Here is a 23,596-nt window from a genome sequence, read left to right on the forward strand (position 1 = left end):
CTGAAGTTTCCCCAGTTATTTTTCGGTTGGCTGTGCAGTTACTTAACGTGTGCTCAGGTACAAGGCCTCTCACTGTATTTCACTCCAGCCTCTTGGCCACTGCCCGGCTGCCCTGGCATCGCCATCTGCCATGAGCCTACTGCTGGGGAAGTGGTGTCCAGTCAGGTATGAAAGCGATTTGGTGGCCCGTGGCAAGTGAAGAATGTGAAGAATTGCCCTCACCATACACTGGGTGGCATCCTGGCCCAATATAGCCCCGCTAGAGCCCTGAGCCTCTGTCTTCCACACATCAGCCCTGCAGCCTCCCCTCCTCACTCTTCCTGCCACAAAGTGGCTCCAGTGGCAGAGCAGGTGCTCATCGTTCCTCCTTTCAACTTCATTTCTGATTTTGTTCCCAACCACCCCTACAAACACATGAAAATCTTCTTCCTTCTCCCTTCCTCTTCCAAAACAAAAGTCCTTATACATAAGATCACCTTATTCATTAGTAGTAAAAGCGTGAAATCTACAGGCTGGGAGCAAACCCTGACCCTGCCAGTTACTGGTTATGTGAATTTGGGCAAGTTACGAAATTTCCCAGTGCTTCCGTTTCCTCATCTGTGAAATGGGGGCAGTGATAGTGTTATCAGAGAGGGGTCCTGATCGAGACCCCAAAAGAGGGTTCTTGGATCTTGAGCAAGAAAGAATTTGGGGCGAGTCCATAAAGTGAAAGCAAGTTTATTAGAAAAGCAATGGAATAAAAGAATGGCCACTTGGCTGGGCGGAGTGGCTAAGCCTCTAATCCCAGCACTTCGGGAGGCCCAGGCAGGCAGATCACGAGGTCAGGGGTTTGAGACCAGTCTAGCCAACATGGTGAAACCCCATCTCTACTAAAAATATAAAAAATAACCGGGAGTGGTGGTGCACACCTGTAATCCCAGCTACTTGGGAGGCTAAAGAATTGGTTGAACCCAGGAGGTGGAGGTTTGCGGTGAGCCGAGAAAGCACCACTGCACTCCAGCCTGGGCTACAGAGGGAGACTCCATCTCAAAAACAAACAAATAAATAAAAATAACAAGAGACTTCTGCCCTTGAAGAGCTTACACTCAAATGAAAGGAGGTAAACATAAGCAAAGGTGGTGATTTTTTTTTTTTTTTTTTTTAAGACAGAGTTTCACTTGTTACCCAGGCTGGAGTGCAATGGCGCGATCTCGACTCACCGCAACCTCTGCCTCCTGGGTTCAGGCAATTCTCCTGCCTCAGCCTTCTGAGTAGCTGGGATTACAGGCACATGCCACCATGCCCAGCTAATTTTTTATATTTTTAGTAGAGACGGGGTTTCACCGTGTTGACCAGGATGGTCTCGATCTCTTGACCTCGTGATCCACCCGCCTCAGCCTCCCAAAGTGCTGGGATTACAGGCATGAGCCACCGTGCCCGGCCACAGAGGTGGTGATTTGAAGATAAGTATCTGCAACATATTACCACCTGCAGGACAATATAATCCACACCAAAGGCCATAGAAATGGGTGGATGGGAATGGGGAGACTGGAATGCATTAGAGGTTCTTGGTCTTGCAAATTTAAAATAACTTCCAAATAGGGGCAAATTCTGGCCCTGGTTGTTGTCGTTTTTGCCTTATTTTTATTTAAAAAATGAAGCCAGACTGGGTGCAGTGACTTACCTTTGTAATCCCAGCACTTTGGGAGGCCAAAAACAGGAGGGCTGCTTGAGGCCAGGAGTTTGAGACCAACCCAGGCAACGGAGTGTGAGACCTACGTCATCTCTACGAAATAAAAATAATATCAGCCGGGCGTGGTGACGCTCGCCTGTCGTCCCAGCCATTCGAGAGGCTGAGGCGGGAGGATCACTTGAGCCCAGGAGGTCGAGGCTGCAACGAGCTATGATTGCACCACTGCACTCCAGCCTGGGTGCCGGGGTGAAAACCCTGTCTCAAAAACAAACCAAAAAACCCCAGTAACAAACAAAAAAATGAAGCCAGGGTGGTTGCCTGGAAAATAACACTCAGAAGAGCGGTGGATGTTACATCATTCTCCGTTCTTTTCGAAATTCCACTTGTGACACTTGTCAGTTTTCCTTTCTCGGAATAAAAAGCACGCTCGCCCCGGGCAGCTGCGGAGTCCGAGCCCCGTCGCTCTCGAGCGCCCCCTGCCGTCTGCGCCTGGGCCTCACCCCAATCTTAAAAACACCTGAGCTGGAGGTTGCACGATTTCCTTGGAATCTCTCTTCTTCACTATCCCAATGAACCACCCCAAATGCCCCTACCCTCCCTCAAACAAAATCCGCAAAGCAATTAAAAAAAAAAGGTATTCGGTAAAGCCCTGGTTTCCTCATCCGTCCCTGCCCCCTCGAACTTTCTGTGCTTCCCGTCTCGGCCAGGGACAACCTGTGCTGAAGCTCAACGACTTTATGGTAGCAGGGACCCTCCAGCTTCGTTTTCTCACAGCCGTGGTTCTTCACAGGCTTGGTTCCCCACCCCGACCCTCCACTGCAGCTGGAGGCGACCACCATCTTACAACCAGTTCTACAGTCGCGCTGAGGACGCGGCCGGCCCCCAGCGACCGCGGTTTTAAACTACATTTCCCTTCAGCCCTTTCTCAACATCGCGAGAGTTCCGGAAAGATTGTCGGGAAGACTTGCACGCAGGCGCGGTTTTGCGTTCTTTTCGCTGTCGGCCGCGTGGCTGAAAGTCATGGCTGGTTCCGTTGGTGTTGAGCATGGCCAACAGCCTCAGGCATTTGTCATGGTAAGGCTGCCTGAGTAGAAAAATGGGGTCTTCCTTGACACGACACTAACACACTTGGTCTCCCTTCCTTAGAGACGAAGTGGTGATGATAAGCTCGGTTTCTCCGTCATAGAGTGGGTGGGAGGGTTAACAAGTACTGGATGAGAAAATGCTTTAAAGGCGGCGAGAAAATGTTATTATGTGAAGGGAGAGAGCTCAAGCCCGTCCTCGGCGTTGCAGGGCTGGCTTCTGCCGGGGGAGAGGTTCTAACAACCTGGGCAGCCCCGTGGCCCTCAGCCGCACGTGTGCTGAGCGTGGGCGCCCGGGGGTCTTCGGTGTCCGCGTACAGGCAAACTTTGACGGTTGTGGTTCTCAATTCAGCATCAGCAGTGTTAACGTGTGAAGACGTGATTCCACTTGGAGTGCCTTGAGGACAGCCCCGATCGGTAGTTTATATTTAACTTTACAGATAGGATTGCAGACTTATTCTTGAAACCCTTGGTTTTAACACGAGCCTTTCTTACTTCCTCAGAAGCCTTTCTTTGGCATCTGCAGATACGGTGAAAAGCAGAGTTCCAGGTTGAAGGTTCACAGTAATGGATGGAGCTCTAACATGAGTTAGAATGGTGCAGGCCGGGCCCGAGTGGTCGCCAGAAATGAGAAAGCAGAGTTGGTCCCATCACATACATTCATCTCCTGCTTTATTCTGAAGTTCGAATGTGAGAATACGTGTTGACGTACAAGCCAGCTATGGTAAGAAATTACGCAGAATTCAGAATGCTAATTATTTTAATGATAAAAATGAGGGTCTCTGCCCGAGTAATTTGGGGCCACTAGGTGTCACTGTCGCCAACGTGGATCCTTGTCAGGGCATTCAAGGGTGAAAGAGAGACGTGGAAAATGCATTTTGGATCGCTGGGATTTAGGAATGTTTGTTATTGGCTGAGCTGAGGATGATTTAAAGTTATCCCTGTCTGAAGTGACATCTTTTGTGAGGAGATATGACTTGCTGAGGCTCAGCCTTTTAATATAAGTCTGGAGAATAAACCTTAAGGGGGTTTCTGTTAGAATGAAGCCTGTTATCCTTCTCTTAGATTAAAGGTGTTGGCTGTGGTCTTGAAAACAGTCATTCGAAAACTCATCACCTAAAGATGTTGAGTGTAAGGATCTTCATGATGAAATTTCTGTAAATGGTAAGATACTTATTTCTTTCATGAAATTGAATAGCTGATGGTCTCCTTTAAGTATTGGTCTTTAGTTTTGGAGATATGTGGCTCCTCCAGAGTTATGATTGCACAGATAATGGAAGTAGTGTGGAAATCCTTTTGCTAGGGTCCTTGGCAAGCACTCTCACAAATAGTATTTGTAATAACAATCCCACATGAGGTAAATTTTTTCCTTCATTGTGCTGCTGAGTAAGTAAAAGTGAGGCTTAGAGAGTTCTCTTTCCCAAAGTAAAACAAGCAGTTACTGAGTTAGATTAGACCAGTGGTTCTCAACTGGGGAGAGAGGGTGTTCCTGGCATCTGGTGAATGCTACTATTAATAAATATCCTGGCCGGGCACAGTGAATCGCCTGAGGTCAGGAGTTCGAGACCAGCCTGGCCAACATGGTGAAACCTCGTCTCTACTAAATATACAAAAATTAGCTGGGTGCGGTGGCGGGCACATGTAATCCCAGGTACTCAGGAGACTGAGGCAGGAAAATCACTTGAACCCAGGAGGCAGAGGTTGTAGTGAGCTGAGATCGACCCATTGTACTCAGGGTTAGTGATTTCTAAACTTAACTATGTCAGAGCCACCCCAAAAGTGTTAAAACATACACATTTCCTGGGCCTCACCTCTAGGCATGGGTGAGAATGGCTCTGGAGTGGAGTCGAGGAATCATGTGGCCAGTCCAAGAGCAAATGGGTGGTAGTAACTCGATCAGGGTCTTCAATCTATTGGCCTCCCTGTGCCACATTGGAAGAATTGTCTTGGGCTACACATAAAATACACTGACACTAATGATAGCTGATGGGCTAGAAGAAAAAAAATCTCACAGCGTTTTAAGAAAGTTTATAAATTTGTGTTGGACTGCATTCAAAGTCATCCTGGGCCACATGCAGGCTATGGGTTAGACAAACTTGAATTAGGTGATCAGATTTGTTTTTAGCACAAGGATTTTATTATAGTGAGATTATAGTGCTGGCTATTTTTAGGTAGCTCTGGAGTGGATCTCTAATCCCCTGTCTTAAGACACTGAGCCATGTGCTTGCTGCTTGCTGTGCAGGGCAGTTTTACATACACAGTTGGATGAAATGGATATGGCCTGTGTGACGTCGCTTCTTGGCAGCAGGTACTGTTTGCGTAGCTTGTCTTGAATAAGCTCAAATGATGAGTGGCCTGCACTGTAGCAGGCATTACACTGACCATCTAGAGAGACACTGGAATGGATGCCCCTACTCAGCTACCAGACACTGTTGAGAGGGAGCCGGTCTATCAAAGGGCAGGAACTGCCAGTGTGCCAGATCTGGACACTGGGTGCATCAACCAGACACTAGCTATGCCCTTGAGAGAAAACATAGTCTAATAAGGCAGACAAGATCAGCTAAGAGTTCACATGACGGGTTGGGCACGGAGGCTCATGCCTGTATTCCCAGCACTTTACGAGGCTGAAGCGGGCAAATTGCTTGATGCCAAGAGTTCAAGACCAGCCTGGTCAACATGGTGGGACCCTGTCACTACTAAAAATACAAAAACTAGCTTGGCGTGGTGGTGCACCCCTGTAATCCCTGCTGCTTGGGAGGCTAAAGCACGAGAATCACTTGAACCTGGGAAGTGGAGGTGGTTATAGTAAGCTGAGATCACACCACTGCACTCCAACCCGGGTGACAGAATGAGATTTGTCTTAAGAGTTTGTGTGAGGAAAATGAACAGTTTGATAGGAAAAAAGTAGTTTGCATGTGCTGTGGCAGTTAGTGCTGTGGGCCAGCAGGTGGGTGGGAGCTGAGTCTGTGATGACGTCGAGTTCTCCCTGTCCGAAGGCAAAGAAAGGCCTTTCTATGTGGAATTTGAATGTCTGAAACTCAGTTTCTCAAGTTTGCCTTACAGAAAATTTAAGAAAGCTGCTTGAGAGTTACTCTGTGTGTATCTTCTTAATTAGTTTTTTTTCTTAATTTCTCTTCCTTCCCAGGTGTAGTCAGCCTCAGTTTCCAAGTCTGGAAAAGGATCCTCTAGTAGCCACATTGTGGACGCTGCCCTGAACCAGGACCTGACCTGGACCCAAAGTACCACGTCTTTAATGCATGTAAGTAGATGAACCGTTAAACAGGCTTGGTGTGGGGGAGTGCTCATCTTTTTTGCTTTCCCTGCTCTGGACTTAAAGCAGTGTATGCCAAGGGGCGGGGAGGCTTTAGTAGTGTTTTGTTGCTAGGTGTCTGCAATAAGAGAGAAAACTGGACTGCTTTGCTGGAAGCAAGTGAAATGATTGCTTTCCTGTTTGTAAGCTTTATGTTTTTACATCTTTTCATATCCCTAAGAGGTCCTACAAGCCTATGGTGGTTAGTTATCCCTGTCTGAAAACCTTGACTGAGAGAAACAATCTATTCTTGAGACTTAAGGGTTTGGTTCTGTGGTTTGTTTGTCTCCCCTCCACCTTTTTTGTTTTCAGCATTTCCTGCTAAGAGCCCAGTTGAGAGCATCATCCCCCTAAAACAGGAAAACCAAATGTGTGGTTTGCCTCACTTTGCTCTAGCTCCTTGATTATGGCTCTGAGGGTACAGGCTGTATGAGGGGGAAGGAATGGCCAAGTGGCCAGGATTTGGTTTATGCTCTTACTGTGGAATGAAAGTGCTTGTTACGTATTTCAAGCAAATGAATGCACTCTCAGAAACAGATTGGAATGTGGGATGTATGGCAGCTTGTGGCCATGAGAATGGTCCATGACTGACCTGGCCTCTGCTCCAGGGTCCTGACATTCGGGCGAAACCACAGCTGTTTGGTTTCCAGGTGCTTTGTTTAAGGACACCAGGGAGGTCTCCTAAGTTTGCAGCTTAGATCCTGTCTGAATGCCACTACTGGCATGTGAGCAAGAAAGAAGCAAAGTGGCGCTGGAGGCGGGGGGCCTGGCTTTGTTCCCATTGGAATGCCAGGCTGGAAGTGCACAAAGACTGCCTTTGTTTTCTGTCGAAATTGGGAGGTGTGTGCACACTCTTTGTTTTTAAGGTTGCATTTTTGCTAGACATCAAAGAAGCGATATTTTGGGTGAAATTTAATGAACCTAAAAAGTGCCCCCAGTAATTTACAGCCTGCAAGTAAAACAGTGGAAAGGGCAGGTTATCAAGTGGTTATGGTCTGCTGAGTGGATTTGGCTACAGAACTCTCAGGAAACCATAAGATTTGACTTGAAATGTTTCTATCCAGAGGGAGTGCTTTCTAATAGTTCTTTACTGGTCTCTTACCAGAAACTGCTCCCTCAGAGGTACCATCTGCCTAAAATTAGTCATCCTGGGTCCCCACCAGCCTGCACAGAAATGATGTCAGAGTGCCCCGTTATGTTCCCCCGTGCACACATGCGTGATGGTGGTGAGAATGAGTGCTCTTAGGCTGATTGCCTTTTCCTCCTGGATTAGTTGTTATATAGCATTCAGTTTTGAGTCACTTCCTTAGCTGTTACTTCACATTATTCTCTTGTTTTACAGGTTAGCTCCCAGCGATGCCAGATGGGATCAGCACAGCCCTGCCTCTGTGGCTAATTGTTCCTCTAAAGTAATTGCCATGCGTTCTTTGGGCTTCATCTTTAAAGGAATGAAGTGACTAAGATTATTCTGGAAAACCTTTTGGCAGTTAGTGAAATTAGAGTACAACTAAGTACATTTTCAGACCCCCACTATGGATGACCTGGGTATACTCTCACAAATCGATGGGACAACCTGTAATCCCAGCACTTTGGGAGGCCGAGGCGGGTGGATCACGAGGTAAGAGATCTGGTCAACAAGGTGAAACCCCGTCTCTACTAAAAATATAAAAAATTAGCTGGGCATAGTGGTGCATGCCTGTAATCCCAGCTACTCAGGAGGCTGAGGCAGGAGAATTGCCTGAACCCAGGAGGCAGAGGTTGCGGTGAGCCGAGATCGCGCCATTGCACTCCAACCTGGGTAACAAGAGTGAAACTCCGTCTTAAAAAAAAAAAAACTGAAGTTAACATGATTCTACTCTGTCAGAGGACCTAAGGGGAAACTGATGAGTTTCAGAGAGTAATGCTTAACCCCAGTATACAGGATGCCAGCTTGTGTTTTCTCTTTTTAGTTATCCACTAAATTGATTTTCTGATCTGCTAATGGGTTGCCACCCACTGCTTTAGCACTTTTACTTCAAATCAATAAAGGATTGATCAGAGTTCTCCTGGTGCCTCCACAGAGTGGCTTCCAGGAACAGATAATGGTTTGCATAGAATATCAGTGGTTTTGTTTCAAATAGTGGTCAGAAAATATCTAGTGTTGGCTTACTAAGATAATCAGGTTCCTTTTTCTTTTTAATTAAATTTTTTTTGAATTTTTTGAGACTATTTATTTATTGAGACAGTCTTTCTCTGTCACCCAGGCTGGGAGTGTAGTGATATGATCTCTGCAACCTCTATTTCCCAGGTTCAAGTGATTCTTGTGCCTCAGCGTCCCGAGTAACTGGGACTATAGGCGCACACCACCATACCTGGTTAATTTTTTGTTGTTTTAGTAGAGACAGGGTTTTACCATGTTGCCCAGGCTGGTCTTGAACTCCTGAGCTCAGACAATCTGCCCACCTCAGCCTCCACAAATGCTAGGATTACAGGTGTGAGCCACCACACCCAGCCATTTTTCCTTTTTAAAAATTTTAAAGTTGGGGGTCTTACTCCATTACCTGGCTGGTCTCGAACTCCTGGACTCCAGCGATCCTCTGGCTCCAAGCCCACTACCAGCCTCAAGCTTCTTTACTAAAAGATCACTACATAAGATACTCGGATGGACTGTGACCGTTAAGGGCTGCCTTATGTATCCCACATTTGACCACATTCCTTCCAAACCAAGTAAACCCAAAGGAATATGACGGCTATCATGGGGACCAAGGAGGAACTGTTTAAGATTGCCAGGGTCAAGTGAGCTGAGAGGCTTAGTGCTGGGGCCAGCAGCTCTGAAATGTCTCTTAATTCCTGCTGTCCAGGCAGCAGAATGCTATGGTTTCTTCCAAGTAGGTGCTTTGGCAATTAGAGCCCAAATGTCTATTCTGTTGATCAGAGGTCTCTGGATTTCTGAAGTGTGTTCTGTTTCTGGTGACTGAGTTAATCCCCATCCCTCTTGTAAAGTGTGTTGATAGAATCAGCCTTTCAACGCTACAGAGCCAGACTGTGCCCTAAATTGACCGACATGATGGATGTTGCCTTGGGAAGTCTCTTGCCAGCTGTCCCTGTGAAGACACTCCCGCTGCCTTGCACACTGAAGCATCTCAAACTGCAAAGCCATTTAGTCATCAGGACGAACAGGACTAAACCCAGGGCTTGGTTAAGTGCTGTGTGGTAACTTGTTTGGATGAGACTTCTTTAAAACCACTCACAATAAAATTATGAAACTACTGTCAGCTAAGTTCAAATGTACTGAAGCCATGATATGAGGATGAGGGTTTATTAGCTGGTAGCATCGTCATCCTGTTGGTGATAATGTTTCTAATGGGGCTTCCTCCCTCAGTGGCAGGCAGGCTCCCAAGCAACTAACCCCCATCAAGTGCCAGACCCCTCCAGAGTTCTTGAATTCTGAGTGATGTCCATACCAAAACACCCTGCATTTTATATGATTTCTCTACCCAGCTAAAAAAAAGACAAAATGGTGATCCATCGTGTACACAGGTACCTAGTCTCCAGTTACATTCTGCCTTTTGTTCTCCCACTTGATTATGGAGCAGAGGTAAGTCTAGCGTGTTTTCAGAAAGGCTCTTAAAAGGTGTCCTGGAGTCCTTGAATCCCTTTAGCCTCAGGTAGGATGCCCCACCGGAGGATCTGAGCTGCAGCGGGTGCCTTTGCTTCTTGCCTGGACTGCTGTTTATCTTGAGCACTCCACCGACATTTCCTAAAGTTGCTCGGTGCAAATCCAGCAAAACTGTCTTCCCTTGGCCAAAATTGAGATGTATTGTTTTAGATGCATAGAGGAGTTTCCTTGGGTGAGCCAAGGACAAGCTGGGGTATCCTGCACTGAACAGGTTTCCATGATTGTCAATTCACCCGAGTGCCTTCTGTTGGAAAGAAGGGAAGGTGAAGCCTCTCAAGATTGAGAAGTTAAGAAAAAGGCTTTAGGCCACTTGAGAGGATCAGGGCCACAGTTCTAAGAGGCAAAGGCTCAGTACCTTGGTGTCAGCGCTGATACAGCCGAAGGATGCCAGCCTGGTGTAGATCCCTCCACAGGGCGGCCTCCAGGGACAGATCGTGGTTTGCGTAGAATATCAATGGCTTCTTTTTCCGCTCAAAGTAGTGGTCAGAAAATTTCCAGTAGTTGCTTGTGATGAATCCATAGGCACTGACCTGGGCAAGGGTAGTCATTGGGTTAGTATTTATTGAGCGTCTACTGTGTATAAACAGACTCGTGTGATGTGACATGACTTTAGAAAGGTGTCCTCCTGCTAAGGTGAGGAGGTAGGAAGTGGTCTAGGGCTTATTCCCACATAGCAAATGGGGAGATAGATTCAGGGGTGACTCACTGTCCCCACTTGCACAGCCGGTGATTGGCAGCTGCATTTGGAACTTGAGGCCCATTACTACTCTCCCCATCCTAATTGGGGATTGCAGTTAAGACACTCCTGCATTTTTTGAGATGGAGTCTCGCTGTTGCCCAGACTGGAGTGCAGTGGTGCAATCTTCGCTCACTGTAACCTCTGCCTCCCAGGTTCAAGTGATTCTCCTGCCTCAGCCTCCTGTGAGCTGGGATTACAGGCATGCACCACCACGCCTGGGTAAATTTGTATTTTTAGTAGAGCCGGTTTCACCGTGTTTGCCAGGCTGGTCTTGAACTCCTGACCTCAGGCGATCCACCCACCTCCACCTCCGCCTCCCAAAAGTGCTGGAATTATAGGCATGAACCACCACGTCCTACTACTCTTGTATTAAAATAGGAAGAGGTCTAGTGTGGTGGCTCATGCCTGTAATCCCAACACTGGAAAGCTGAGGTGGCAGGATCACTTGAGCTTGGAAGTTTGAGACCAGCCTGGGCAACATGGTGAGCCCCTGTCCCTATGAAAAGTAAAAACTAGCTGACGGGCAGCTACTTGGGAAGCTGAGGTGGGAGGATCATCACACCATTGCACTTAAGCCTGGGTGACAGAGTGACACCCTGTCAAAAAAAAAAGGGAAAAGGTGTAGGCCTGAGTCATGGAGTGTCATTTGGCCTCCAGCTCTGCAATCCAGCTTTAGCATAGGTCACAACCTCTCCTCGAAAGCTGCTGCTCAGCCCCTGCCTCCACGAGGTTCACATGGGCATATCCCATCAGGAATGACAGGGTGATTTCAAAGTATTTGTGTGTGGGAGGCTAAATCTGCTGCCCCACCCCAGCCCTACGATGTCCCCATAGAAGAATGGCCCTGTTCGGCCCAGTGTGTTGAAGAGATTGGCTTTCAGAAGGGCAGTTAGATCACTTGAGCCTTAAATACCACATTGAGTGTCTGCCTTGGAGAAGAGCAAAGAAATAAGGAAGCCTGGGGCACATGTCCACAGCCAAGGCAAGGCTAGCCCAGGACCCATCCTTTTAAAGGCCCCCTGGGTGGCAGCAAGGAAGTGGGCAGCACCAGCACTCTTGGAGCTGGGGGTTCCACGAACAGAGGCCAGAGTCGCAGGTCTGAGGGTAAGGGATATCGGGGATCCTGTTGGGTTCTGTTAGCCTGTGTTCTGCTGCCGTAGGCTTCTGGAAGAGAAGGCCTCTTACCCGGTCACAAGTGTGCAAAGCTGTCAGCAGCATGAGAGCCCCAGTACTAGGCATATATAGGTCTCCAAAGTTTGTGTTTATCAACTTTGATTTCAAGAACCTGGAAGCAAAAAGAAGCATTTCAGCTCACTAGCTTGACGTCTGTATCATCACACTTCATAGCTACACATTCAGATAGGTGGGAAAACCTCAAAAACTCTGAGCCTTCTACTCCAGTCAATCCTTTATTTGGTCCAAATGCAAAGCTCTTTGAGACCTTAGGTAAGGTGGGGGTGAGAAAGAGGAAGCACAGGTGAAATCCTTCCCCCTTTCACCAACAGCCTGTTTTCACCTCAAGCTACTAAGTAACCACACTGCCAAGGGCATGGGTGGCCTGTAGCCCTTAACTGCAGTTTCTCTCTATCCCACAACTTGATTAAGTAGGAATCGTGTGAGGGGCAGGGAGCTCAGACCCTGTGACTGGACCCACTGGCGTGATGGATGCACCCACAGAGCCCAAGAGTGGGGCCAGGGTGTGGCCACGGGCTCTGCCCTCAGGCCTGAGTTCATGTCCAAACTTTGCCAGGCAAGTCCCCTGTCGTCTCTGAGCCTGTCTTCCTCTGTAGCATGAGACCAACTGGGGCTTCAGTTGCCTCCCCAGATCCACGCACCCCTCCAACTGCTCCCTGCCCTGGGATTCGAGCCTCTGGTCCACAGCAGGGTTTCTTAGTCACAGTGCTATTGATAATTGATATGGGGCAGGTGGTTCTTCGTTGCTGAGCAGGGATGTTCAGCAGCATCCCTGGCCTCTGCCCACTAGTGGTACTCACCCCACTACCCTGTGACAACTGATGCAATCCACATCGAGATCGCCTGGCGGGAGGGAGGGGAAGAAGGGGAGGGGGTGGAGGCTGTTCCCCGGGTTCCTCCCCGCACCGTGGTTGGCAGTGTTTGGGCCTGAAGGTGCTGATGCGCTGCTGCTGACAGCCCCACTGCTGCTGTGCACCTCATGGCCCCCAAGTCCCAGTCTGTGTCTTTGTGAGTAGTCCCTAGTAAATAAACCTCCTTGAGTTATCCTGGGTTTGTCTGTTTCCAGGTGATTCCAACCTGCATCACGCTCCGTCTATCAGCGTGCTAAATAAAACAGTAAATGAAGTGACAGAGCTTCACACATGGCACTCAGGACAGTGAAGCTCTGGTTATTGGTCAGTGCGTGGAGCTCATGGAAGGGCACTGCCTGGATGTGGGGTGGGTGTGTAAGGGGGAAGGAAGGGGAAGCTGTTCTTCCAGCCCCCCCCGCTCCGTACCTCTCTGTCAGGTAGCTGATGAAGTCCGGATGTAGCAGCTTGAATTTACTGGCAGAGGCTTCTGGTCCGAAATAGGTGTGAGGCCTAGGCCCCGTGATGGAAGTGGACAGAGCGCCCAAAGCCGTCGTATTGCAAGGGGGAGATGGAGGGGAGGGTCAGGGTGCCGGAGTAGCCACGGTACCCTGAGCGGTAGGTGCGGGGCTGGGAGTAGTAGCGGGAGAAGGGGGTGTAGAAGGTGGCAGGCAGTGAGGTGGGGACCACGTGCGGCTTCCCACTCACCAGGACCTCGATGGGCGGGGTGTAGGAGAGAGAGGAGGGGGGCGTGAACAGAGCGGGGGGAGTTGGGAAGGGGCAGTGAAACTGGGGTTGGTAGGGGGGTGGGGGAAGGAGAGGTAAGTAGAGCGAGTCAGGAGGGGGTGAGGGCTTCTGGGCGGGGCACGGACAGGGACAGGCAAAGCATGGGTTTTGGGGAAGTGGTGCTGTGGGGGGCTGGAAAAAGGGGGGCTCCTTCAGAAAGCGGGGCACATAGGGAGTGATATAGGATGGGATGTTCCAAGTTGGCCCAATATAGGAAGATGAGGTGGCGGGGCTGTGCAAGGGGGACCTGGGCACAGTGGGTGTTAAGGAAGGGTTTCTAGAGAGGGGTTTGAGACCAGACTGGGAGGGAGATTTGGAGGTGGGTGGAGTGGAGGTTTGGGCGGCCCCTCGGGGCACATGTTGCACTTGAGGACTAGGGTTCAGGGAGGAAGCCCGGGAAGGGGGCTGTGAGGGGTTTGGGGTGGGAGGGTGGGAGGGGGGCCGCAAGGAAGTGCCCCGAGTGGGGGAAGGGGCCAAGCCTCCAGAGCTCTCGTGGGGCTGCTGGCCTGGAGGGTTGACAATGTTGTTGGAACGGGACTGGGAGGGAGACTGGGTAGGGGACGGATTAGGGGTGTGGGAGGGGGAGCTCATTGGTGCTGGGGAGGTGTAGGTCCACCCGATGTCTCTGAGGCAGCCCCAGAGAGCCCAAGCCCAGCGTGTCACAAAGCCCAGCTCAGACCAGCAGTGGGAGAATTGTTACATCATCACTGGGGCGGGGCAGGGTGGGCCTGGCTTTAGAGCCCTTATCCATAAGGACCACCTGTAAAGCTGCTCTGTGGGGGATGGGCAAGATGCCCTCATGGAGACCCCTGACATAGGAGGGCTGGTTGTCTGGGCCACAGCAGCGGCCTCGATTTCTAGGGACCTGATCTCAGGGACAGAAAATTGTCTCAGAATCCCCAGGAGGAGGTTCAGATGAGGGTCAGCATGTGGCTCAAAAGAGCTGGCCCCAGGCCTGCTGTGCGGGAAGGTGGGAGAGAAGACAAAGGGCCTATTGTTTCTGCGTTTCAGGAGACTGGGCCTCAAGCCTGCTCTCCCGTTTCACAGGCAGCGCCCTGGGAAGGATGCCCACCAGGAGGAGTGGCACGGACTGGCCCTGACTCACAGTGTGCTCAGTGGGACACAGACCTGGCCCAGCCATCGACTTGGAGAGGCTGGGCTGGGCAGAGAGAGAGCAACCTGAAGCCGAGGAGCCTGGCACACTTGCCCCATTTAGAAAAGCTGCCTCTCCCACCCCCAGAGGGCTACTGGGGACTCAAAACGTCATCTGGGCTTTCCAGGGGGAGACAAAAAGTAGATTATCCCAGTGCTGAGTTATGTGAGTAATTGGGGATGATTGAATTCTTAGGACTTTTCTTGCTGCCCTTCACCTCCCTCCTCCTACCCCATCAGGGAGTTGACCACAGCACCCCTGCCCTTCTGGCATGCCCCACACCATCACTGCCCGGTGGCTCACCTGTCCCCTTTATCTAGGCCCTCAGGGACGGGCACGCCCAGAATGGCCGATCTCAGCATCACATAGTCGCGGATGTCTGAGGGGATGAAGATATATTGCAGGTCCTGTCAGAATAGAGACAAGGACCCCAGAGGGGAACCAGGCCAGGTTTAGCTCCTGCTCACTGCGGATGGCCCTCCATGCCCCTTGAGCCGACTGGAGAATTTCCCTTAAATGCCTTTCATTCCCATCTGGAGGTACTGTGCTGGTTTCAATGTAGGTCCATGAATCCTCTGATGCTCCTTCAGGAGGTGACACCTAATTGCCATCCCCTGGAGTATAGGCTGGACTTAGCACTCATGCACTTTTCTAATAGAGAGGAAAGTGGGCTGGGCATGATGGCTCACGCCTGTAATCCCAGCACTTTGGGAGGCCGAGATGGGCGGATCACTTGAGTTCAGGAGTTCGAAGACCAGCCTGGCAAACATGCTGAAACTCCTTCTCCACTAAAAATACAAAACTTAGCCAGGCGTGGTGGCACATGCCTGTAATCCCAACTACTCAGGAGACTGAGGCAGGAGAATCGCTCGAATCCAGGAGGCGGAGGTTGCAGTGAGTCCAGATCACGCCACTGCACTCCAGCCTGGGTGACAGAGTGAGACTTTGTCTCAAAAACAAAAAAAGGCCGGGTGAAGTGACTCACGCCTGTAATCCCAGCACTTTGGGAGATCAATGTGGGCAGATCACCTGAGGTAGAGAGTTCGAGACAAACCTGATCAACATGGTGAAACCCCATATCTACTAAAAATACAAAAATTAGCTGAGAGTGGTGGCACATGCCTGTAGTCCCAGCTACTCCGGATGCTGAGGCAGGAGAATTGCTTGAACCCAGGAGGCAGAGGTTGGGAAGCGGAGGTTGCGGTGAGCTGAGATCGCACCATTGTACTCCAGCCTGGGCAACAAGAGTGAGACTCCATCTCAAAAAAAATAACAAAAAATGAAAGCTGCCCCATTTTGTTCTACTTCACAAGAGAGGTTCTAGTGTGAGGACTCAATGTGGTGTAAACACTATGGGAGGACACTCCTTAAGCCCCTGGTCAGGGGAGGAAGCTTCTAAAAACCCAGCTCAGCCCCCTCCAGCACCTCAGGTCTTCTTTTACTGGGATCCCCCTAACCCTGCATGTGACACCCACAGCCCTGAGGAGGGAGGCTTTCACTTACAGCCCAGGGGTGTGGGTGGAGGAACCTGGACACCAGCAGGCAGGACCAGATGCTGGCTCCCACGTACTGACTACGACCTGGGGCACGTCCCTCATGTCACTGAGACTAAGTTTCCAACACAGGGCTGTTGTGAGCTTCGAGAGGTCACACATCATTCTTCCAGGGGCCAGTGTGGGAAAATGGAAACAACCCTGGTGCTGGGCTCAGAGGGGCCTAGGTTCTGACGGTTCCAGCTGGGTGACTTGGACATGTTTCTGAACTTCTCAGCATCTCAGCTTTGTCATCTGGAAATGGGTATAATGGTCCCTCTCAGGGCTGCTGTGGTGACCATGTGTGTACCATGCAACGTGCTGGGAACAGAGGAGGAACTCCCTAAATCCCCTTCCCCTGGGAGTCGCTAGGACAGGCTGAGCTCCCCAAAGAATGCCAGTTCTGGGGGGCACTCTGGGTTCAAATCCTGACCCCACTGCTGACTCACTGAATGAAAGGCGCCAGGCTTTTATCCCCTCTCCAGTAAAACCATGGGTTGACATGGTCTCTGTAAATTATCTGGCAAGTCACGAGCTTTGGGTCGATGCTAGCCATTCATGTCCCACACTCCAGAGGAGTCCTGTGCTGCGTGAATCAGCCAGCAGTCCAGGACCGAATCCTCCCTCACCACCAGTGGCCGTCCTGTTCAGCCAGAGTCCTGGCACACCCTCTGCATCCACTGGACCAGGACCCCCACGGAGGGGACTCTAGGAACAATGGTGCCATTGTCAACCGCAGTGGCATGCCTGCCAGAGGCCTCACCTGTCCTTGTGGCACGGAGGAGAAGCCCAGGCTCCTGTAGGAGATGAGGGAGTTCTTCATCGTGTTCACAGTGAAACCGTAGAAAGAAGTCTTGGTGCCCACATCACGCTCGAAGCCTTTGATCACAGCTCCATTGAGTCTGGTTGGCACAGAAGCCCATCAGGCTCTGCGGTTACCCCAGGCTGTCTGTTCTACTTCCATCTCCGTGGTTCTGCCTGGCCTGTCCCCCTGCCTCTGTATGACCACTTCTTCTGCCCATGGTATTACCAGTGCCCAGTTGCCAGCCAGACCCCCACTCCTCCAGAGCTCAAGGGGTGATGCCTGTGAACAGAGCTTGTCATGGCTGCTTCTTCCTCCTGGGTCCCCTGCACGGGCACCCACACTCCATGCTCAGGGCCTGCTGTTTGTGTCTGCCTTGTCCATGCCTGTGTGCCCGTCACAACTACTGAGCTGCCCAGGCCGCTGCTGCCATAGCCCACGGCCCCTGAGGGAGACACCCCCACCCTCCGGTCAGCTCTCTCTCCCACCCCTCCCCAGCCCCTGCCTCTCGTACCTGAACACATAGTCATGGGCATCGATGTTGGGGCCCTGACGGGACCCATTCAGAATGCCTCCATTGCCCACCACGGCACACTGGATACACTTTGGAGGGGGCTCCTTGGGCCGGGCAAATAGCTTGGTGCTCTCTGAGCCATTCAGAAGGCTTAGGGTGGAGGCGATGGCTGTAGGTATGGATGGGGGCAGCCATGAAGAGGGCTGGCATCAGGGGCACCTGGGACCTTCCCTAGGCTGGTTCTGGTGCCCTACCTCCCCTGAGGCCTGACCCAGCCCCTCCCCAGAAGCAGAGAGGGCAGGAGGGAAGGAGATGTCTGTGGGGGGAGAGAACTGAAAAGCTGACAGTGGAGGAGGGGGCTTGGGGCCTTCACTTGTCCTAAGAACCCGAATAACTTATCCTCTTAAGACTGTATTCCTAGAGAAGTGTGCTCAGGGCTTAAAAAAATAAAAATTAAAAAAGCCAGGCAAGGTGTCTCGTGCCTATAATCCCAGCACTTTGGGAGGGTGAGGCAGGTGAATCACTTGAGGTCAGGAGCTCGAGACCAGCCTGGGCAACATGGTGAAACCCGGTCTCTTCTAAAAATACAAAAATTAGTTTGGCATGGTGGCGGGCACCTGTCATCCCAGTTACTTGGGAGGCTGAGGCACTAGAATCGCCTGAACCTGAGAGGCAGAAGTTGCAGTGAGCTGAGATTGTGCCATTGCACTTCAGCCTGAGCGACAGAATGAGACTCCACCTCAAAACAAAACAAAACAAAACAAAACAAAACTGTATATTGCAAACGAAAAGAAATGCAAGCCTGAGGGGGTTGGGGAGCAGGTGTGATGTAGAGGGGGCTCTGGGCCTGCAGTGTGGAGGGTCCTGCAGCAGCAACTGTGACTGAGGTGGTTTGAGGCCCCCACAGCCTGTCCTTGGCCACCAGTGGACACTGCAGCCTTTCTTGCCAAGGAGGCCCCAGGACGGTGAGGGCCCGGCGGGGCAGGCATTGGGGTAGGCCAGCCCCCTCATGGACCCCTAGGTGCTTGGATGGAGGAGGAAGGTGAGGCAGGAGCTGCAGAGCTGGGGCTTCTGGGAGGAGAGGGGGGTCAGGGAGGCCCTGCATCACCAGCCACGAGGGCAGGGAGGCCTGGCCTACCTCAGGGCCAGGAGTGGGAAGCTGAGGCAGAAGGCAGGTGAGAGATGCGGGTGTAGGTTACCTTGGCGAGAGAGCCCCCGCCAGCCATACGGAGCTTTGTGTTGGCTCAGGCGGTCCCAGAGCTCTGGGGTGAAGAGGTCCCCCCACAGCAGCACTGGAATGGAGAGATTGAACAGGCCATGGAAGTGGGGGTCCCGCTGAATGGCCAGGCGAAGCAGGTGTCGGCAGGCCTGGGCCTGTGGGTGAGAAGGTAGGGGCTGGGGTGGGTAGCACCCCGCAGACTCTGCAGGGAAGCTGGGAGTTGTGAGGGAAGGCCTGCCCTGTCCCCTCCAGATCGGGGCCATCTTGCATTTTTGAACTGAGCTGGCTGCTAAGGGGTCCAGGAACTTTCTGGATTTAGTCTGCCTAGCTTGTCCTCTCCCAGAGGCCACGTCCCCTTGGCCTGATGGTTCTGGCCTCATACTCCTTCACCTCACACTTGAGCAAACTCTGGGGCATTTTCTGATGCATGGGTCTGACCTTCCTGTCCCTTGGTGGAGGAGTTCCAGTCTGGGCTGCGCAGAAGACGTCACTCTGCATGCAAAGCCTAACTCTGCTGATACACCACGATTTGTGTGTGAACAGACGTCACTCTGCATGCAAAGCCTAACTCTGCTGATACTCCACGATTTGTGTGTGAACAGACGTCACTCTGCATGCAAAGCCTAACTCTGCTGATACTCCACGATTTGTGTGTGAACAGACGTCACTCTGCATGCAAAGCCTAACTCTGCTGATACACCACGATTTGTGTGTGAACAGACGTCACTCTGCATGCAAAGCCTAACTCTGCTGATACACCACGATTTGTGTGTGAACAGACGTCACTCTGCATGCAAAGCCTAACTCTGCTGATACTCCACGATTTGTGTGTGAACAGACGTCACTCTGCATGCAAAGCCTAACTCTGCTGATACACCACGATTTGTGTGTGAACAGACGTCACTCTGCATGCAAAGCCTAACTCTGCTGATACACCACGATTTGTGTGTGAACAGACGTCACTCTGCATGCAAAGCCTAACTCTGCTGATACTCCACGATTTGTGTGTGAACAGACGTCACTCTGCATGCAAAGCCTAACTCTGCTGATACACCACGATTTGTGTGTGAACAGACGTCACTCTGCATGCAAAGCCTAACTCTGCTGATACTCCACGATTTGTGTGTGAACAGGCTGCCAGATGCAATTAGTTAGGAGGAGGTCATAGAGGGTGAGGTTGGGCCGAACTAGTATCCTTATAAGGAGCCTGAGTGATGATGAAGCAGAGATCTGTGTGATGCAGCCACAAGCCAAGGAGCCTCCAGAGCCTCCAGAGCTGCGGAAAGGCAGGGGAGGCTTTCTTCGAGCCTTCAGAGAGAGCATGGCCCTGCCAGCACCTTGATTCTGGGCTTCTGGGCTCCAGAACTGTGACGATTCCATTTCTGTGGATCGAAGCCCTCCAGGCTGTGTTCCTTTGTTCCAGCGGCCACGGGGAAGGAACACAGCACCTCCATACTCATGGGCCTTGAGGGACGGTGAGGTCAGGAAATAGGCCCAGCCTTGTCTGCTGTGCACAACCTCGCAAGGTCAGAATCGAACACAGTCATGGTCTGGGTGGCCCTTCTCTTACTCCTGAATGGGGAGTTAAGCCATTGGTTTGATCAAAGGACAAAGCAGGAAATAGTTGTGCAGTCATTTCTACTATAATGCAACTTATGAGTGGCTAAATATCACCGTGCTATGAAAAGCTATGCAATCACCACCATGGGGCAGCTGGGCGTGGGGGCGTACCCTTGTAATGCCAGCACTTTGGGAGGTCGAGGCAGGAGGATCACTTGAGGCCAGGAGTTTCAAGATTAGCCTGGTCAACATAGCAAGACCCCATGTCTGCAAAAAAAGATCTTTTTTTGAGACGTAGAGTCTCACTCTGTCGTCCAGCCTGGAGTGCAGTGGCGTGATCTGGACTCACTCCGCTCCCGGTTCAAGCGATTCTCCTGCCTCAGCCTCCTGGATAGCTGGGAATATTGGCCTGTGCCACCATGCCGGGCTAATTTTGTATTTTTAGTAGAGACAGGGTTTCACCATGTTGGCCAGGCTGGTCTCAATCTCCTGACCTCATGATCTGCCCCCCTTGGCCTCCCAAAGTGCTGGGATTACAGGTGTGAGCCACTGTGCCTAGCCAAAAAAATGTTTTTAAACTAGCCAGACATGGTGGCCCAGGCCTGTAGTCCCAGCTACTTGGGAAGCTAAGGTGGAGGGATTGCTTGAGCCTGGGAGATTGAGGCTGCAGTAAGCTATGATCATGCCACTTCACTTCAGCCTGGGTGACAGAGTGAGACCCCTTCTCACAAACAAAACCAAACAAAATAAAAACAAAAAAAGAAACACCATGGGCTTATGAGAAAATGGGATGAGTGACATAACACTGAAAAACTGTCAGGAATGCATAGAACCAAAGATAAATATCCAAGAAAGACAGAAGCATCGTTTTACAGATGTCCCATGGTTAAGGAATGCTTGAGATTAATGTAGAAGTGGGTGTGGAAGTGTGTGTCAGAAGGGGGCAGTTTGTGTGATATTGTAAAACGGTGGGAAGAAGGTTGTCTGGAACCAGAGGGAACTGTGCCGCCAGGCTCACTAGGGCGGTGAACCCATAACATGTTTGGTGAAGCTGATGGAGATCTCACGTGCACCTGTGTGTACTTTTTGTGTATTCCTACATGGCTTTGCTGAGTTGGGTGTGGTTTCTGTGTTAACCTAGAGTTTTCACGGATGAAACCACGCAAAAGAAAATGCACGGCGGGGCGGCGTGGCTCATGCCTGTAATCCCAGCACTTTGGGAAGCTGAGGCAGGCAGATCACCTGAGGTCAGGAGTTTGAGACCAACCTGTCCAACATGGTGAAACCCTGTCTCTACTAAAAATACAAAAATTAGCCAGGTGTGATGGCGCACACCTGTAGTCCCAGCTACTAGGGAGGCTGAGGCAGGAGAATCCCTTGAACCTGGGAGGCGGAGGTTGCAGTGAGATGAGACTGTGCAACTGCATTCCAGCCTAGACGACCTAGCTAGACTCCGCCTCAAAAAAAAAAATTACAGTTAAGAAGGCAAAAGCATACAATAGAATAAAATGAGGAAATGAGGGAAGGAGAAGTAAAGAAAGGAAAGTAAGACAATGTGAAGTAAGTACAGGAAAAACGTGTCACAATCTGGGAGACATGGGCCAAACATCTGGCTCTGAGCTTCCCGGTGGTCGGAGCTAAGAAGGAAACGTTGCCACCACATCCAGGGGATAAAAGCTCTACCTAGCAGTTTTTGCCTTCTTATATGTGTCCAAAAGCCAGATGGGGACAGGTGGGGACATATGTCAGTTAGCATCAAACAGCACAAGGGCCAAGGTGGAAAAGACTTTAGGAAGCTTCAAGACAACCTGGTCCGAGCATTCATAAGGTGCTTAAGGCCTCTCTTCAGCCTGCCAGCCAAGTATCCATTGACCTCTGTTATTTTTTTTTTTGAGACGGAATCTCAGTCTCAGTCTGTTACCCAGGTTGGAGTGCAATGGTGCGATCCTGGCTCACTGAAACCTCTGCCCCCTGGGTTCAAGTGATTCTCCTGCCCCATCCTCCTGATTAGCTGGGACTACAGGCTCTTGCCACCACACCCCACTAATTTTTGTATTTTTAGTAGACATAGGGTTTCACCAAGTTAGTCAGGCTAGTCTTGAATTCCTGACCTCATGATCCACCTGCCTTGGCCTCCCAAAATCCTGGGATTACAGGCGACAGCCACCATGCCCAGTCGGCCTCTGTTCTGAAGACAGGGCCCCCATCATCTGCCCAGGGCTACTTGCTGTGTCTCTGAACAGCTTGGCTGTCACTAAGCTCTTGTATGCAGTGAACTTTGTCTCCGCTAGGCCCCTGTCAGCGTGTCCCAGATTAGTCTCTTGGGTATGGAAAACACCTCTTAAGCCTGTATTAATCCAGAACAACACAGTCACCATCCTGCTTAATGGCAGCACGTGGAGCCAGGGGGTGGTGGGGATTGGGGAGGGGGGTGGGGGCGGCTGGATTGTGCATTGGTTCTGAGCCAGGTTCTAGACAAAAGGCTCAAACCCAGTACTGCCTCTTACTACCTAAGTGACGTACTTCACTTCTTGGGGCCTCATTTCACCCATTTGCAAGGGCCACATTCTAGGGTGGCTGTGAGGCTTCAATGAGAGAACGCAGGTAAAGTCCCAAAATCAACGCTGGCAACGCTGTCTGCCACTTACGGTTATGAGGCAGGAACCTGAAGGTTCTCAAACCTTCTGGACAAGCAAGGGTGTCTTTCCAGAGCCTGGAGTTTGCTCCGGGATGAGCAGTTTAAATGTGACTTTTATAGGAAGTAGGTATTTTGAAGAGTAGAGTATAAAATTCACAGGACTGGCCAGGCATGGTAGCTCACATCTGTAATCCCAGCACTTTGAGAGGCCAAGGCCTCTCACCTGTCAGGAGTTTGAGACCAACCTGACCAACGTGGAGAAACCCCGTCTCTACTAAAAATACAAAAAAATTAGCCTGGCGTTGTGGCGCATGCCTGTAATCCCAGCTACTCAGGAGGCTGAAACAGGAGAATCACTTGAACCCGGGAGGTAGAGGTTGCAGTGAGCCGAGATCATGTCACTGCACTCCAGTCTGGGCAACAAGAGTGAAACTCTGGCTCAAAAATAGATAAATAAAAATAATAAAATAAAATTCACAGGACTATTTAAGATACAATCTTAAGACTCCCAAAAACTGTTCAGCTGTTTCTACCCCAGGAGTATGTATTTATTCATCCTTTCCTGCTGTGTCAACTCTGTACTTGGGGCATTCCCAAGAGCTCCTGCCTAGCAATCTCATGAGAATGCTCCTGTTTGCTCTTCTTCCCTCCTCCCCACTAATTTGAGGGTGCTCAAAACTGCCACGGTACCTTTCTTGTCCAAGAATTTGATGCTTTGGGTCGAAAGAATGCTTGAAATGGTGTGGCGTCCCTGGGGGAAAAAGCAGAAAAAAAGCAAGGATCAGCAGCACAGACCTACCCCTTGGAAACTTTTGGACTGACTGACTCCCTTAGCTCTAGGGGCTGACAAATCCGCCTGTGCCCCACGTGGTGGCTCACACCTGTAATC

General features: G+C 50.7%; 1 protein-coding gene, 1 long non-coding RNA gene and 1 other non-coding gene across 12 annotated transcripts in view; 2 read left to right on the forward strand and 1 right to left on the reverse strand.

Moving 5' to 3' along the window:
* ST6GALNAC2 (ST6 N-acetylgalactosaminide alpha-2,6-sialyltransferase 2) overlaps nucleotides 1-23,596 on the reverse strand; it is a 31,484-nt gene that overhangs the window by 2,579 nt on the left and 5,309 nt on the right. For 2 of the 6 annotated variants that reach the window (XM_078374721.1, XM_078374723.1), the window contains exons 2-11: nucleotides 23,398-23,458; nucleotides 19,847-20,081; nucleotides 18,490-18,664; nucleotides 17,291-17,459; nucleotides 16,738-16,876; nucleotides 14,746-14,849; nucleotides 12,933-13,016; nucleotides 11,647-11,746; nucleotides 10,078-10,252; nucleotides 6,964-9,966 (exon numbers count right to left, since the gene is read on the reverse strand). In XM_078374721.1, the coding sequence (XP_078230847.1) occupies nucleotides 10,085-10,252; nucleotides 11,647-11,746; nucleotides 12,933-13,016; nucleotides 14,746-14,849; nucleotides 16,738-16,876; nucleotides 17,291-17,459; nucleotides 18,490-18,664; nucleotides 19,847-19,969 (1,062 nt within the window). In that variant the 5' untranslated portion in view covers nucleotides 19,970-20,081; nucleotides 23,398-23,458 and the 3' untranslated portion in view covers nucleotides 6,964-9,966; nucleotides 10,078-10,084. Of the gene's footprint in view, nucleotides 1-701; nucleotides 1,766-6,963; nucleotides 9,967-10,077; nucleotides 10,253-11,646; nucleotides 11,747-12,932; nucleotides 13,017-13,061; nucleotides 13,422-14,745; nucleotides 14,850-16,737; nucleotides 16,877-17,290; nucleotides 17,460-18,489; nucleotides 18,665-19,846; nucleotides 20,082-23,397; nucleotides 23,459-23,596 lie in introns of those variants that run through there. The other 4 variants (XR_004743594.2, XM_078374720.1, XM_002748761.5 and 1 more) reach the window with 4 other exon arrangements.
* LOC103793389 (uncharacterized) lies at nucleotides 2,662-9,313 on the forward strand. 5 transcript variants are annotated; one of them, XR_004743597.3, is made up of 6 exons: nucleotides 2,662-2,746; nucleotides 3,258-3,478; nucleotides 3,820-3,918; nucleotides 4,926-5,062; nucleotides 5,900-6,013; nucleotides 7,407-9,313. It is a non-coding gene; the product is annotated as an uncharacterized LOC103793389 (long non-coding RNA). The 5 variants fall into 5 exon arrangements; XR_004743600.3 differs by having other exon boundaries at nucleotides 4,930-5,062; XR_004743599.3 differs by having other exon boundaries at nucleotides 4,997-5,062.
* LOC118154340 (small nucleolar RNA R38) lies at nucleotides 3,668-3,745 on the forward strand. Its single transcript, XR_004744207.1, has one exon. It is a non-coding gene; the product is annotated as a small nucleolar RNA R38 (small nucleolar RNA).

The sequence above is a fragment of the Callithrix jacchus genome, chromosome 5 (assembly GCF_049354715.1).
Source record: "Callithrix jacchus isolate 240 chromosome 5, calJac240_pri, whole genome shotgun sequence".
In the NCBI taxonomy this organism is placed as follows: Eukaryota; Metazoa; Chordata; class Mammalia; order Primates; family Cebidae; genus Callithrix; species Callithrix jacchus.